This window comes from Barbatula barbatula (genome assembly GCF_947034865.1).
Source record: "Barbatula barbatula genome assembly, chromosome: 16".
NCBI classification, from domain to species: domain Eukaryota; kingdom Metazoa; phylum Chordata; class Actinopteri; order Cypriniformes; family Nemacheilidae; genus Barbatula; species Barbatula barbatula.
This window is the reverse complement of record NC_136779.1, coordinates 12,386,356-12,402,839: the sequence shown is the minus strand read 5'-3', so window position 1 is coordinate 12,402,839 and position 16,484 is coordinate 12,386,356. Positions and strand designations below refer to the sequence as shown.

The 16,484-nt window shown below is 39.5% G+C and overlaps 3 protein-coding genes across 4 annotated transcripts; all 3 read right to left on the bottom strand.

The window, feature by feature from the left end:
* Positions 1 to 4,836: 4,836 nt before the first annotated feature.
* On the bottom strand, positions 4,837 to 8,650 carry LOC306905537 (interferon-induced protein with tetratricopeptide repeats 5-like). The gene is made up of 2 exons (XM_079476214.1): positions 8,607 to 8,650; positions 4,837 to 7,165 (listed from the first exon to the last, which is right to left on the bottom strand). Exons 1-2 carry the CDS (start codon positions 8,609 to 8,611, stop codon positions 5,752 to 5,754), a joined length of 1,419 nt encoding a protein of 472 aa, XP_079332340.1. The 5' UTR covers positions 8,612 to 8,650; the 3' UTR covers positions 4,837 to 5,751.
* A 223-nt stretch (positions 8,651 to 8,873) lies between these two features.
* Positions 8,874 to 11,310, bottom strand: LOC306905536 (interferon-induced protein with tetratricopeptide repeats 5-like). 2 transcript variants are annotated; one of them, XM_079476212.1, is made up of 2 exons: positions 11,194 to 11,310; positions 8,874 to 10,873 (listed from the first exon to the last, which is right to left on the bottom strand). In XM_079476212.1, exon 2 carries the CDS (start codon positions 10,861 to 10,863, stop codon positions 9,439 to 9,441), a length of 1,425 nt encoding a protein of 474 aa, XP_079332338.1. In that variant the 5' UTR covers positions 10,864 to 10,873; positions 11,194 to 11,310; the 3' UTR covers positions 8,874 to 9,438. The 2 variants fall into 2 exon arrangements, with proteins under 2 accessions (XP_079332338.1, XP_079332339.1); XM_079476213.1 differs by having other exon boundaries at positions 8,874 to 10,870; positions 11,194 to 11,293.
* A 421-nt stretch (positions 11,311 to 11,731) lies between these two features.
* Positions 11,732 to 15,286, bottom strand: LOC306905538 (interferon-induced protein with tetratricopeptide repeats 5-like). Its single transcript, XM_079476215.1, has 2 exons — positions 15,195 to 15,286; positions 11,732 to 14,255 (listed from the first exon to the last, which is right to left on the bottom strand). The coding sequence occupies exons 1-2, from the start codon at positions 15,197 to 15,199 to the stop codon at positions 12,911 to 12,913; spliced, it is 1,350 nt and encodes a 449-aa protein (XP_079332341.1). The 5' UTR covers positions 15,200 to 15,286; the 3' UTR covers positions 11,732 to 12,910.
* Between the last annotated feature and the right edge of the window lie 1,198 nt (positions 15,287 to 16,484).

Sequence of the window (16,484 nt, the reverse complement as noted above, 5' to 3'; positions counted from 1 at the left end):
AATGTAGCACTAAAATAATATGAGGAAGCAGCATGAGATTTAAATTGCCAACGCAGCAGATGTAATCAAAAACTCAACAAACACTAGAACACTAGAACACAACGGAACGACCGCAATACAGGCTCCGCCTCCTTAAAGGGGCCATATTGCTTTTGTCTGAGTGAATGCAAGTTGTGAATTATGTAAACGGGTCCTTTGTGTGTGAGGTGCTTGGATCTTCTACTACAAGTAGCTAAAATAATGATATATAGGCAATGATTATGTGAAACAAATCGAATGTCATAATTTTACTGCATGGCCAGTCTGAGAGCAGTCTGCTAAATGACTAAATGTAAATATAAATGTAAAGATTGGAGAGGTTCTCATCATTGTCTCCATAACTTAAAGCTTTCTCATAGCACTCAATGGCTTGCCTCTTCTCTCCTTTCTCTTTGTGAATGAACCCTAGTATCCCATAAGCCTTTCCGTCCTGTGTGTTTTTATTGATGCACTTCTGGAATTCAGCATACTTTTACACACTACTAGACTCCGTCACCCGTCGCCTTCTAATACCTTCTCATAAGGGCACTTCACAACTCCTTCCTGATGGAACATTCTTCCTAATGCGGTCTGGTCAACCACATCTCTCACAAACTTCAAAAAACTACTTAAAACACACCTCTTTGGCGAATACTCGACAGACAAATGAAAAAAAAAAACACTAACGTACTCGGTTACTAACGTAACCTCGGTTCCCTGAGATACGGGAACGAGTACTGCGTAGCAGGACGATATGGGGAAAACTCCTTTTTCTCCGATGACTGAATTGCTTTTCAATAGTGCAGTGAAAACTGCACGGCCATTGGTGTGAGAAAAGTCAAACTTTAAACCAATGGCAGCAAAGCTGCACGGACCAATAGTGATGGCACCTGCCAAAAGGGGCGGGGCTTATGGCTAAATAAGCAGACACATCGCCGTTGTGTCCTCAGGTTTCTTCGACTGAAGCGACGACCATATGCAGCTTGTATCACGGCCAGGAACGCAGTACTCGTTCCCGTATCTCAGGGAACCGAGGACGTTCCCTATCGATACTTCACTCGTACTGCGTAGCAGGATGCTATGGGGTACCAGTATAATCACGCCGTGCAACAAATGGAACGAAAAACACCAGTTAGTCCCGGAGCCTTTGCTCGGGGACAGGGTATGGAGCAGGGAATCCCTGCTGAAGGCGGAAAAGGCCAAGCTAATAGGTGGCCTAGTCCGGTTGATCGTCCCAACAGTGTGCTAGGTGCTGGTGTGGTTTGAAAACCGAGGTCCAGCAGCCTAGTTTAAGTAGAAAGGACACGGGCCTGGAGGGCCGGAACGTCCAGACTGTAGAATCTGGTAAATGTGGACGGCGAAGCCCAGCAGGCTGCCGCACAGATATCCTCTATGGAGACATCCCTAGACCAGGCCCAGGAAGAGTATCGGCCTCTAGTGAAATGGGCTCTAATTCCTGTGGGACATTGAAGGCCCACAGAAGAATATGCCAGCGCAATAGCCTCAACTATCCATTTAGACAGTATATGCTTCGAGACCGGAGAACCTCTGGTGCGGCCATCGAAGCACACAAAAGCTGATCCGACCGCCTGAAGGGGGCGGAACGCTCAATGTAATTTTTGGGCCAATTGTGGGCCAAGGTGACAGTGCCCTTCAAAAAATGGGGCAATGAGTATTGTCTTCTGAGGCAAAAAGGTCGACTTCTGCCTTGCCGAAGATTTCCCAGATTTGCTGAACCGACCTGGGGTGGAGCGTCCATTCCTCCGAAGGAACATTGCTCCGCGATAACATATCTGCTCCTTGGTTCAGTCTGACTGGAACATGAGTTGCCCTCAGTGAGCGCAGATTGGACTGGGCCCAGTCCAAGAGGCGTAATACCAGGGAAAGAATGCATCTTGAGGAGAGGCTTCCCTGGTGATTTATGTAGGATATTACCGTCACGCTGTCCGATCGGACTAAGACGTGGTGGTCCTGTAGTACCGGCAGGAAGTAGCGAAGAGCAGCCATACTGCCTGCATCTCCAGGCAACTGATGTGCAGGCTTCTTTCCTGGTTCGACCAGTGGGCCAACCTGTTTTGGAGGCATCTGTCGTGACCACTTTCCGTCTGCATGTGGTGCCCAGAGGCTCCAGCCACACGGGATCCTTCCATGGGGATCCATGGCTGGGGGACAGTACGCTCTTTGCAAGTTTGATCCTGAGCCGCAGGCATTCCAGATGGCTGAGGAGGAGGGATCTGTGGGACCTTCGCTCGTCCTCCGACTGTGCTAGAACAAGTCAGTCGTCGAGGTAGTTTAGAATGCGGATCCTGCTGCCTAAGAGGGGATAGAGCCGCATCCATGCACTTCGTGAAAGTACGGGGAGCCCGTGAGAGTCCGAATGGGAGGACCATGTATTTGCCCTCGTAGGCGAATCTCAAGAATCGTCTGTGACGGGGGGCTATCTGGATGTAAAAGTACGCGTCTTTCAGATCCAGGGAGAAGAATCAGTTCTCTGGGCGTATTTGCGAGAGGATCTGTTTCAGTGTAGTCATTCTGAAACGCCGTTTCCGTCTGCATGTGGTGCATGTGGCTAAATTCCTTATTTCCATGCGCAGAACGTGTGAATTCGTGCTCTGCACTCGGGTGGGGATGACCCAGCAGAATCGCGGGGGTCGACAAGCAAACTGGAGTGAATATCCCTGAGATATTATCTGGCGTATCTCAGCTCCCATAGCCTTCTGAGCAGCAGGGGTTTTCACCGGCTGCTGAGTCGTAGCTGGCCTGGGGTGAGCTTCCGAAGGTCTGGATACGGGTCTTTTAGGCAGGAAATGCCTCATAGCCTGAGAGGATTTCATTTGCAGTGAAGCGTTCCGTGAATCTCTCCACCACCGGTCCGAAGAGTCCGGTAGTAGAAATTGGAGCATCGAGGAAGGGGACCTTGTCAGCTTCTTTGATCTCTGTGAGCGACAGCCACAGATGGCGCTCGAGCACTACGAGATTGGCCAAATATCTGCCTATCGCCTGGGCCGTGGCCTTGGTGTCGAGTAGCTGGAGCACTGCCATTTAGTGAAGAACACTACCATTGAGTGAAGTGCTGAAGCCCCTTTGCCGGAGGACGAGAATGCACGTCCAGCGAGGGCCGAGGTGGTTCTGAACGGCTTAGAGGGATGAGTTGCCTTCGCCGTCCATCCGATGGCCGTGGGCGGACACATATGTGACAGCCAGATGTTTGAGACAGCCAGAGAGAAAAAATATAATCTACATGTGGTTAATAAATGTTTACATTTACATTTACATTTAGTCATTGTAACACAGTTCTTAGACGTAGGGAAGTAAGGAGGTGGGAACCGGCGAACAGTCAACAAAACTTTAATTAAAATAAACAAACAATAACACGGAAGTAAAAGACCATAAAACATAAGCACAAACTTAACACATCAAACCTCTCTCATCAAACACTCCTCTCACTCCTCTCTTATGCTTCCTGAGCTCCTCTGTGAGAGATGTGAGACCGGTGCACGCACAGCTGATACTCGTTATTATCACTCATGTGACCGGCCTATCCCTCACGGCTCTCGTCCCACCCTTCTAGCCACATACCCCCATCGCCCCTCGCAGGCTGGGGGGTACTTCCGAGACTGGGCTCTACTCCCCCTCCCCCAGGGGCCAGATGAGAGAAGAGGAGCTGGAAGCACAAGGAGCGACAGAGACAAGAGAGTGGAGAGAGGAAAACAAATCCTGGTCCGGTTCCCCGACCCGCTTCCTGAGCGTTTTTAGTTCTAACCCAGACAATCACATAACCCCAATTTTCTCATCCTTCACTGGCTACCCGATAAGTATTGTGTTGACTTTAAAGTTATTTTAATCACTTATAAAGCCTTAAACGGTTTAGCCCCAGCTACATAACAGAGCTTCTATCGCACGTGTTTTTTCACAAGATCAATGTCATCTTTCATCAAAGCTCAGGTGATGTGGACTTCCAGCTGGTGAAGTTTTGTCCTTAAACTTTGTCATGATCCATACTGCTAAAGAAATGGGATTTATTTATCAGCACATTAGTGTCATCTTCTAGAAAGAATAATCTAGTGTAGTGAGGTAGACGGGACGAGAGCCGGGTTTTCGAGGCCGGTGCGTGAGTGATTACGAGCTTAAGCTGTTCGTGCACCGGTCTCATATCAAGGAGGAGATTGGGAGCATAAGAGGACAAGCGACGGGACCGTCATTGAGAGAGGACCAGGGGCCCGTTCTTCGCACGTTGCTAACTCGGTTAGCTGGATTTGATTGTAGACGATTTGGCATGATCTTGGATTGTTTGGTTCATCCTGGGGCACGTTCTTCGTACGTCGCTTATTACATCCGAGATCAAATGACACATCCAAGATTATATCATCGTGCTAATCATGATCTGGCTAATTGGGTTCTTCGAACACACCTGCCGCTTATGATTAGTATCGCTGGATTGAGTTATCTGAGATAATTGTGCGTTCTTGCACTGGTTTAAAAGGGGATATGTATCGATAGTAGAAACAATAATCAGCAACGCTGTTGTTCAACATGGCTAAAGAACGCGCCCAGTTTTTCTCCCAAGCAGGACAAGAGCTTTTAATGGAAGGTTGATATTCGATGAGGAGGCTTTATTTTTACTTTATCTACATTTTATACATAAAGGTTCATGATGGGTAGTTCTCTTATCATCAGATAACTGGTAACTTGTTACGTCTTGCATTATTGACTCCCTATGAATGTTTTTGTTTATATCCCTCTTGCAAGTCACTTTGTATGAATGCACCCGCTAAATATGCCTATACATGTACAACATATGATTAAGTTGACAAAATTGAATTTTTCAAATAATTATTAATCATGGTTTATTAGGAATAGAACAGCCAAACACTTAGCCTACTGTATGAGTCTGTATGATAAATATTCTAGAAGCTGTTTGATGGGAAATTGTTCAGGTATTGCTTGGAAAACCAGACTTAGGGCTGTTCACACTATGAATGATAACAAAAAAAGAACATAAAAAAAGATCGTAATTAAAGAGAATATAAGGGTGAAGATAAAAATATAGTTCACTTTCAGAAATTATTTTTTCCAGCTGATGAACGATAAAACCGTCTTGTTTGCTGTATCCAGTTTTTTGGTTCATTGCCTGTTGTTTTGTGGGTTATGGTGGATTCACACGCTACACGTTGGTCACGTTTGACCACTTCATTCAGTAAGTGGGGGAGTTAAGAGAGCAATAATGTCCCGTTAATGTAGTTATCTGTACCGGCTCATTGTAGCAATCAGTTTTGTCTCCTAAAACTGTCTGTGCTTTCCAAACTGCCCTTTACTGGACTAAACTGAAATCGCCCCAATTATCATCCACAGACTTCACTTATCATTTTTTATGGATGTAGCTATTGATCTATTTGTCAAACATAAGTATGTCAATATTTTGATTAGAATGAATAGAAAGTAAATAAAATGTATACTGTCTACTTTTTCAGTTATAAACTGTTCAAACGTTCTGAATATCTTTAACACGTACCTTTTAAATAAAATGTATGATGTTTAAATACTTTTTAACATCTGACATACAGAAAAAAAACATAGATTAAACAAAAATATGATAGAACTGAGACATAACAATGAAAACTAATTTCTGTAGTAAATACTAAAGATGTCTGTTCACATTTTTCATAATTAAGTGCATAAAATGATATGTTATTAGGCCTTGATTATATAAACACATAGACTGTCATAACTTTACTATATGGACAGCCTGAGAGCACAAAGATTGGAGAGGTACTCATCATTGTCTTGATAACGCAAAGCTTTCTCATAGCACTCAATGGCTATGCTTGTCTGTCCTTTCTCTTTGTGAATGAACCCTAGTATCCCATAAGCCTCCCCATCCTGTGTGTTTTTATTAATGCGCTTTTCTGCAATCTTTTTCAACTTGTATTCACTTCCCTTTCCTTCATATGAACCTGGGTTCATCTTCAGGCATTCCATGTAGTGCTTAATAGCTAAAACTTCATCTCTTTTGCAGTACAACTGGAATGCAGCGTAATGAAAATGAACCACATTTAGATTATCATTTTTCTCTTTGGCTGTCTTAAACGTCTCCTGAAACATCTCTTCGGCTCGTGAAACGTCATGTTGTTCTCCGTAATGCAGTGCTAGATCACTCATAGCTTTGACAAAGCCGGTTGCATGTGTGATAGCCATTTCTAAATGGTAGATGATCTGATCACGAATCTCTTGAACCCTTGATGATCTGGCATGATGATTTCCCTCCTGCTGCAGTTTGATTTTCTTCATTTTATAGCAGAGAGCTAACTGATGATGTGTGACACTTGATTTAGGTGAAAGTTCAAGTGCTTTTCCCAATAGAGCAATACCTCGGTCCACAGATCCTTTTTTTCGAAAGAATTGTCCAGCATATCTCAAGACCCGTGGGTGATCTGGAGATCTTTCTAAAGCCTCTTCCACCAATCTTTCAGCCTCTTCATAGCTCTTGTATATAACCAGTCGCATAGCTAAGAGGAGCGTAAGAACATCATCATCAGAATTTCTTTCAATGGCTCGTCTCAATTGCTTGACTGCGGGTGAATTCTCAATGGTGAATTTCCCATGTTCTGTTCGATGTAGAGCGATGGCAAAACCGGCGTTCCACTTACCAACTTCTGGTTCCAGATCTAAAGCCTTCTTGAAACATTCTTTGGATTTTTCAATATACTTGTAAGAAAATGCACGAAAGGTCCATCCCTTCTCACCAAGCACCTCAGGAACAGATGAAGACTCAGATGAAATGTTTTCATTTATCTTCTGGACTTTCTGCAGGTAACTTTCACACTCTGTATAGTTCTTCATGTGGTAGTTGATCCAGGCAAGGTTTCCATAGGTGACAATGAGAGATTTGTTGAATTCCTCATCATAGCACTCTTTGTAAAGCTTCAAAGATGTCATGAGGTTGCTAAGTGACTCATCTAGAAACCCCTGAAGGAACTTTACATATGCTAAAGCATTGTAAGTTTGTGTGAGTTGTTCTTCTTTCTCAACATCCGACTTGAGCTGTTCATCCAGCCTAATAAGATCAATGTCATCTTTTCTCAGAGCCCAGGTGAAGTGACATTCCAGCTGGTCAAGTTTTGTTCTCAAAACTCCGTCATGATCCATACTGGCAAAAAAGAGCAGCACATTTGTATTATTTTATAGAATTAGTATTATTGTAAAACCTGTAACTATTCATGTATATGCAATATTCATGTATATATTCGTTTATATTAGAGCCCGATCAAAATATCGCTATATGAGAGAATTATTTTCTTTTAAAATGTGTCACTGAACGACAAAATCAAGATCCAACCACAGCATCCCAGTTCCCTGATCTGAAGATGAAAATGAGTGGGATAAAATGAAGATAAGAGAGCAGCGACATTTGAAGGATCTTAAGAGATTCTGCATTTGACTCGGAGGACTTGCCATTTATTATCAAACCTCGTCAGACACAAAAGAAATAACTCCTTCCAAACGTCTACATAATGGCACGCAAAAAAAAACCCTGTTCCCTTCAAAGTCTAAACTGTAGTGAAACCTGCTGTATTGTGTGCGCTTATTTTGTACATTGTAGAATCCGAAGAAATCCATGTACATGCCCATAAACCCGCCGCTTGAAGAAATAAGGACAGAAGTGGTCGAAAATGATTAAAAGAGACCCCAGGTGTAAACGGGTATGTGTCTCCCTCGTCCACTTGTGGTGGCGATCGGCCGAACGCGTTATTGTCTTAAACGCAAATTGCTAACTAGTTTGTGAAATAGGCCTACTTACCGTACTGTAACGTTAACAAACAATTACCCGTAAACTACAATTTCAATATACGTCCCTTAAAACATCCATATATCACTCATGCTTGTCACATCGCTGTCAGTACCATCAGATACCGATAAACGGCAGTGCACTGGTGGCTTGAGTCTGTTGCATTGTTGATGTAACGCCAACTTTTAAACTAGTCTTTTAAGAGGGAAAGCTATAAAGTAAATAAACAATGATGAGCTTGTCATATTCGTTTGCTACATGGCCCTATGATTTTCACCAGATTTGTCACGTTTTGATAAATCAATCAAAAAAACTAATTTGAAGCATAAAGTGTGTTGTTAAATACCCTGCCTCCATTATCTGTAATGTCATTGTTTGATCACATAATTTGAGTGATATTTTCGAGAAAAATTTGTTTACTGTACGTATATAGCCTATATTCTGTTGTAGGCTAACTGTATTCTACAGCACTACTACTGTACTGTACTGCACTATAAAGAATATCGGCAGATTTATCGATATTGCAATGTTTTTACTCCCTAATATGAAAAACCCATATCGGTCAGGCTCTAGTTTATACATGTGTAATAATAAGGAGAAAAACGATATATATATATATATATATATGCATGTGTGTGTGTGTGTGTGTGTAGATATATTTACTAATAATATTACATATATAGTAAACTGTATTTTACTGTTTATTGTTGTCATATTAGATGAACAAACTCATAACTTTTTACTTTATAATTATAAATTATATCATAAAACAAATTTGTATAGATATTATCCAAACACTTACCTCATCTTGAGTCTGTATAGGAACTATTGTAGAAGCTGTTTGATGAAGGAGATGGTCCCGGCATGGCTTTTATATTCTCTCCCAGAGATGGGAGGATCAAAATCACAATGGAAACTGAAACCTTGAAAGAGTGCACTAGTGCCTTTCAGCTGTGAATTATTAGCAAGAGAATAAAGATAAGTTTCATTCTATAGTTTTGGAATTTTTTTATTCCTTAATCTAGATGAGTCAATTTTGGCAAACACAATACACAGAGAAAAATGGAAGTACTTTGCAAAGTATTTTATTGTAGTTTAATCTGCATCATAAGCAATGAGATGGTGCGGAGAAAAGGCGCTCTTTCCTTCTGCACATAGAGTATATATTAAAACGTGACACCTCCTTCCTTTGCCCCCTAGCAAGAATCCCGAGCTGGTTTACGAGAAGTGATGCCCGTTATTCCAAACAGAACATCTTGGTCCCTGCTCGAGGGCAAAGGCAGAGTGGTATGAGGTGTATAGAGAAATACATAGATAAACACTTCGTAAACATATAGACAGACACATCAAGAAGCTAGACTAGAAAATATCCATTACACTATATTTTTAGTAAATCAATGAAATGTATTAACATATCACATTCATTAACAACTTATTCAGGTTATATCTGCATTCTTGCTAAAAAGCCACTTTGTGCCAGACTGTTTTCATGCCCAAGAGCAAAATTAAAATGCTTTGTTCTCTAAAACAACAAAAATCAAAAGCCACATGTGTTAAATATTGTTTATAATCAATACAGTAAGCCGTTACTAATAATAGCAAGTCTTTTGCTAAATATATGTACAAGTAACAGTTCAATTATCTTTTAGTCTCAGTCCCTTGGCAAAGGTTTCTGAAAGCCCATCAGTATCTGAGAGTTGTTGGGCTCTCTTGAGATACATCTCTGCTTGTGCCTCCTGCTTGTCTTCAGCAGATACAAAAGCCAAAATCTCAAATGCTTCTTTGACTTTGCTCTGCGTGTTGAGACGCTTCTCTGCAATCTGTTTGAGCTTCTTGCCAGCTTGTTTCCTGTCATAGCTGTCTATGGGAATCGTGTAAGCTATCTTGAACTGACCGATTGCTTTGTCATCATCCTTTCTCTTATAGAGCAAAAACAAACCATATGAGGTGAGGCAGTGCTGCTTTTCAAAATCACTGAGAGACGTGTCGCTTATCAGGCTGGTAAAGATCTTCTCTACCTCTCCGTGTTGCCGATTCTCACCGTAGGCTTCTGCTAAATTCACTTTGGCATAAATGTTGGTGGGTTTTAGCTCTACAGCCTTTGAAAAGTGCTGGATACATTCGCCTGCCTTAGCAGATATTTGAGCAGCAGGAAAACGTCTTCCAGGCCTCCTCTCCCCCAACATCTGAATAAGAAGCTGCTTATGGCAAAGACCGATTTGATGATGCAAGAAAGATGAGTTTGGAGCCAACTCTACTGCTTTCCCAAGGATGGACAGTGATTCTTTAATGGAGCCCTCTGCTCTGAAATATTTAGCCACATATCTGGTCACCTGCGGGACGTCAGGGGACAGCCTGAGAGCTTCCCTTATAAGCTTCTGGGCTTCTTGTCTCTTGAAACTTTGAAGTTTCAGGGCCAACAGCACCATAATCTCAGCATTTGTGGGATCAAGGTTGAGTGCCTTTCTGAGCTGTGCGACTGCTTCACTGGTTTCTGTACTAACTTGCCTGTCTTTGTTCATACCTTCTATTCTGTATAGCACTACTGCATAGCCCACGTTATACGACACATTGTCTGGTTCTGCTTCAAGAGCTTTGAGGAAACTCTCCTTCGCTCGCTCGTAAAATGATCCTCCAAGCCTCAGAAAGCTCCACGCTTTCTCACCATCTACTGTGGGCTGGTTGCAGGAGTTATCAGACGAGCCTTTGCCCATACATATACTTTTCACCTTCATCAGGTATTTTTCCACATCCTCGAGGTTCTGCAAGTGATAGTGGATCCATCCAAAGCTGGAGTATGTCACCAGGTAGTCAGCGTCTTTTCTTTTGTCTTCTTTCAATGCTGACTCAGCCTTTTGAAGATAATCCAGCGCTCTCTCTGTTTTGCCATCCAAGTGGCTGATGAACGCCAGAATGTTGAAATATGTGGCATGATACATCGGTGGGCAAAATTTGACTCTGTCATGGAGTTTTTCTGGCAATATGTTAAAATCTCTTATGTCTGATTTTTCCACCCCCCATGTGAAAAGGCATTCCAGCTGTTTGAGTTCAGCTTCCATGTTTTCACTGCTGGAACATGAAGAAGTGAGATACAGTAAGATTATTGGGTATTTTTAATCAAAGCTCTTAATGAACACAGTAAATATAGGATTTCTGTTAAATGCAGTTTTAGTTATTTTTATTATTTAACTTTAAAAATTGCATTATTATAAATGATCGCACACAATAAGACTAACACAAATATAAATCTGTATGTGTAGCCTACATTTAAAAATTTAAACAGGTAATCTGACATCGTTACTTTTCATTCAATCTTTTTTTTGAATGGTTTGTTTAAGCATTCAAGATAGGTCTGGTTTTCTTCTATAAAAATAAAAAGTGACTCTTACCCCGTTATAAAATGCGATAACGATAAATATGCGATAACGAATAGTTTGTGTAGACCTTTTCTCTCACTGCGTCGTCACATTCGCTGTCACGAAAACGAAAGTAAACCGCAGACGGATAAGTTTCGGTTTTGAGATAAATGACTATTAGCTGTTTCTTTTTCGCCATACGCCCATTATGGAGCTTGTTTCCGTTTCCAAATGACGTATTTCATATTTTGTAAAGTTAAAACGTACAAATAAGAATAAAAATTAAATATAAATAATTGTGTTTAATTTAATAATAGTGATAGAAGTGGGATTGTATAAATCCATGTTTACACAACTTGTTTCTAGCCTATAATCGTATAGGCTTACAAATGACTTTTACAGGAATTAATATCTTAGTTTTTCAAAGATGTGTAAGAGGTTGTAACATTAGGCTAGTAAATGCACCATGAAATAACCATGAAAGGCTAGTAATATTTATATTTACACTAATATTAACATTGTTTGTGTAGCAAATATATTTACTAATGTTAACAAATACAACCTTATTGTAGTGTTAACTTCATAATCTTTTTTATTGAAATTCATATCATATATATACACATTTTACAATAAAGATAAATATGTCTATCAGTATTACTAGGAATTATATACATGTATTTCAAGACACTGAGCAACACGTCAGCAATAATATGATTTCCTCCAGTCAACGTCGCAGGACCAATAGCCAAATCCAACCAGTAGGTGGCAGCATTTAAAAGGAAAAGAACTGTTCCAACGCTACATCTTTACAACAAGCGTTACTACAAGCGAATGGAAGGAACATGAATAGTAAACGTCATATTGTGTTCGACACATTTGTGTACATTTTGCCAGGTATCCTAGTGTTTCTTTGTTGAAGTGAATAGCTAGCTGCTTTTCAAAATCACTGAGAGGCTTATCAGGCTGGTAAAGATCTTCTCTACCTCTCCGTGTTGTCGATTCTCACCGTAGGCTTCCTCTAAATTCACTTTGACATAAATGTTGGTTGTAAGGATGCTCCGGTCAGATGCTTCAGGTTTAATAGGTTTTATATAACTGATTTGTAAGCTCTCTGATCACCAAATTAAATTCATACTATAGATGATGCCTTTTGTAATATTTTTTTAATTTTGTTGCATTTTAAATACAGAATACAATATTAGGAAATTATTATACAGTGGGCATGGACTATGAATATTTTACAGTAGGTATGTTCTATGAAAATATTGACAATTGTCGTAAATATAACAGACTTGACATAAATATAACATACATTATCAATGTTGATGTGACTTTCATCTTGAAAAGTATTTTAACAAAAATATGTCAATCTTGTAACATCCTTTTAAAAATGTTTAATGTTATTAACAAACTGTGAATACATGAATACTTCAAAAACATTGAAGTATGTGTTGAAATTCAATCACATTTTATTCTCTGACCCACAATAAGTGGGTTTCTGAAACATTAATTCTTGAGCAAATGCACTTGGCTAGCTTCCATTTGTGATTCCATCCAAATATGAAATCTATGTGAAATACATTACAATTTAAGGATCTGTTTAATTTACAATATATAACTCTGCTTTATAAACATAATGCAATTACTTTAACAAAGTTCATGTTTAGACAACATCTAAAGTAAGTATATCTATTTTTGTTAGATAGTGAAACCTGAACACCTGAAAGCTCATGGTACCAAAACAATGCATTTATGATTCCAGAACATGCTCACAGTCCTCTACAGTGGATTCATTCTCACCTGTTACCTGCCGAATGAACTCTAGTATACCTAAAGCCCTTGTGTCATGTCTGTTTCTAGATAAAATCTTGTTAGCAATCTTTGTCAGATGCTTAGCACTTTTCTTCCCATCTTTTGTATCAGGTGCAATTTTTAAACAGTCTTTGAAATATCTGACAGCCAACAGCTCACATTTGCTGTTCTGCTGGAATTTGCCAAAATACAAGTAAAGTGCTTGAATTGAAGTTTTTTCTTTAGCTGTGGACAAGGCTGTCTGAAATACTTCATCAGCCCGACCGATTTGTCCGTCCTCACTGTAGAGAGCTGCCAGCTGTGCCATTGCAACCAGAAAGCCACTCTTGAGAGTGACGGCCTTTTCAAAATGAGAGATGCTCAAATCACGAAATCTCTGACATTCAAATTTATCCTTTAATTGTTCTTTTTTCTTTTTGTAGCAGAGAGCTAACTGATGGTGTATAAATGCTGAATCTGGAGTAACATCCAAAGCTCTTTTCAACAGGCCAATAGACCTGTGTACATTTTGCTCATATTCTCTCAGGTATTTCCCCACATATCGAATCACATGTGGACTATCTGGAGACTTATCAAGAGCTCTTTCCACCAGATCCTCTGCTTCATCAAACAGCTTAGACTTTGCAAGTTTCAGAGCTAATAGAAGCTTTAGTTCATCATTATCTGGGTTTGTTTCAATCGCCCGTCTCAGTTGTTGAATTACACTTGTGCAGCACTTGTATTCTGTTCTATAGAGTACAATGGCATAACCAGCATTCCACTCACCTTCTTCCGGCTCTAGCTCTAACACCTTTCTGAAACACTCTATAGCTCTGTAATAGTAATCACGTGAAAATTTAAACAAGGCCCAGGCCTTCTCACCAACTATGTCAGGATAAAGAACAGAAGGGGGGGCAGGTGGTTTTGATTCTCTGATCTCCTTCAGTTTGTCCAGGTAACTTTTGCATTCATCGTACTGCTTCATGTGAAAGTGTAACCAAGCGAAGTTTCCATAAGTAACAATGAGTCTCTCATCGCAGTTGTCCCCATAACAACCTTTAGTGAGCTCCTCAGACTTCTGTAAATTTGTTAGGGCTTCCTCATAAGAACCCAAGAGATACTTGACGTATGCCAAAGAGTTGTGCGTGCGTGCCGTCCCAAACTCCTTCCCCAGATTGAAGTCACGGTTCTCCTCCAGTCTTGTTAAATGATCAGTGATGTTTGTGTCTTCTTTTTTCATATCCCACGTGAAGTGACACTCGAGCTTGGCCAGTTCCACATTGAGAAGTTTATCCTCTGTACTGCTGCATTAAATGAAAAGCTTTATTTATTTTATGCATAGGAACATGGGGGAAATGAACAATCAGAATGTAGGTTGCTGACAGACTAATATGCAAATTTGTCCTATGGTGTGACTGTCATGGTTCTGCCACGTCTTGTAAGGTTTTTCTAGTCTTGGAGCAGGACCATGACAGTACCACGTGTATTGTGTGGAGAGCAACAGATTATTGTCAGTCACAACTTAATGTGTTTTCTATCCGTTCTCGTCTATGTCTCTGCCCTCTCGTTACCTTTATAATTATCTTGTTATGGTTTCAACCATTGTATATTGTTCCTGTTCCTCGAGTGGTGTCAAAGTCTCTTCAAATTTAGAAAAAAACGAATGAAGATCAATCGGTCTTATGCAATTTTATATAATAAACATATTTTTTTATAAAACAATGTATTATTAATAGTTTGTTTTCTAAGTGTTGCTATGTCACAGGACACATGTACGATTTAGTCATCAACTACACATGTACTATTAGCCTGTAGAACATTTACATATTAGTTTAGTATGCCTATGTAGAATAATGATGCATCTTCCTAAATTACATGGAAAATACAGTACATACATTTGCAAATGTAGTTGTTACATAGATTGCACACACTACCCCAAGAGTCTACCTGACGTTTTGTTTTCAAATTCATATAACCCCACAAATGCATTATAAATAAATCCCACAAAATATATTTCTTGCCGTGTACATGAATGTTAATATGAAGAATAACACAGAGTTTAATAAATGTGCATGTTGACAAATGTTGACATTAAAGGTCTAGTGCCAAAAACATAAATATCTGGTCATGCGATCATATTACAATAGGCGGCATTTACAATTCTTTTGATGTATCTAATAAACAGTTTTGATCCACGTCCAGCTTAAACTAAACTAAAGTAGTAAAATAAATCAAAAACTAACCTCATTTTCTGCGTGACAACCAAACCTTTAAATTAGTGTGAACAAGTAGCGAGTGCCAGCGGCGAAGAAGAATCAAAACCGAAAGTACCATCAGTCACCTTACATAAGGATTTCTGGAGAGGCAATCCGATGGGCGGTGTTTCGTGGAACAGGTGAGCATGCGCAGAGAATGAACAACTAAAAATATTTTAGATGTGCATCCGAAGTTTTAACATAAATTATTTTCCTATTATATTCATACAATGTTTCCTTCTCATCAAGTAGTAAAGTTATACATATTAATCTATATATAACTATAAGGTAGAATTTTTTTTTAAAGGTGCCATAAATCCATTTTGGCTGAAGGATTAACATTTGACATATGAATTATTATTTTAATGTTTCTTTTTTTTCAACAATAAGTTTTATTTGTGTATTTTTTTCTGTGGATCATGAAATTACAGAATATAAATCGAGCTCCAGATGGAGTAAATATTTTGTATGTCAATAGAGGGCAGTGCTCCATTCTGTACGTGTAAACGGCCTAAGCTTCTCTTTTTCAAAATAATAAAAACTAGACATTTAGTAAATTTACTGTATTAATATGAAATGATTACGCATAAAACATGTAAGATTTATTTAGAGGACAAATAGTTATTGGCAGTAATGGAAATGACCTAGATCTGGCCAATGCATAAAAATCTCTGCTATGAATCAAACTTATTTTCTATAGTAAATATAAATCTTAATACACAGAGCTTCTATTACACATTGCACAATTAAGTAATATATTTTAAACTGTTGAAGCAATACATGGATAAAAATATAAAATTGTGCAGTTTGCAAAATATAGTTGAAAGCAATCCAATATTATAATACAATATTATATCATAAAAAAGATAAACTATGAATACAAAACTCTCTATATTATGTATTTAACTTATATATTATTTTGTTTTTATTCAGAATACTGCGTACAGTAATACCAAGCCAAACTAAACGGTTAAAGGTAATAACATTGAATCAATATATAACTCCAATATACAGTTTGTACTATTTCTCATTAAATGTAGATTCCAGAACATGCTCACAGTCCTCTACAGTGGATTGATTCCCACCTGTTACCTGCTTAACAAACTCTAATATCCCTAAAGTCCTGAGGGGTATTGCACAAAAGCAAGATAAGGGATTAAGCTGGGATTTTCCAGTTATCCTGGCTGAATTTAGCCCTAACTCGGTTGCATGAAGGGAGGCTAAATTAATCTACATTAAATTACTATGGAGATTTACACTTTGCAGCTAGCCTGCTCC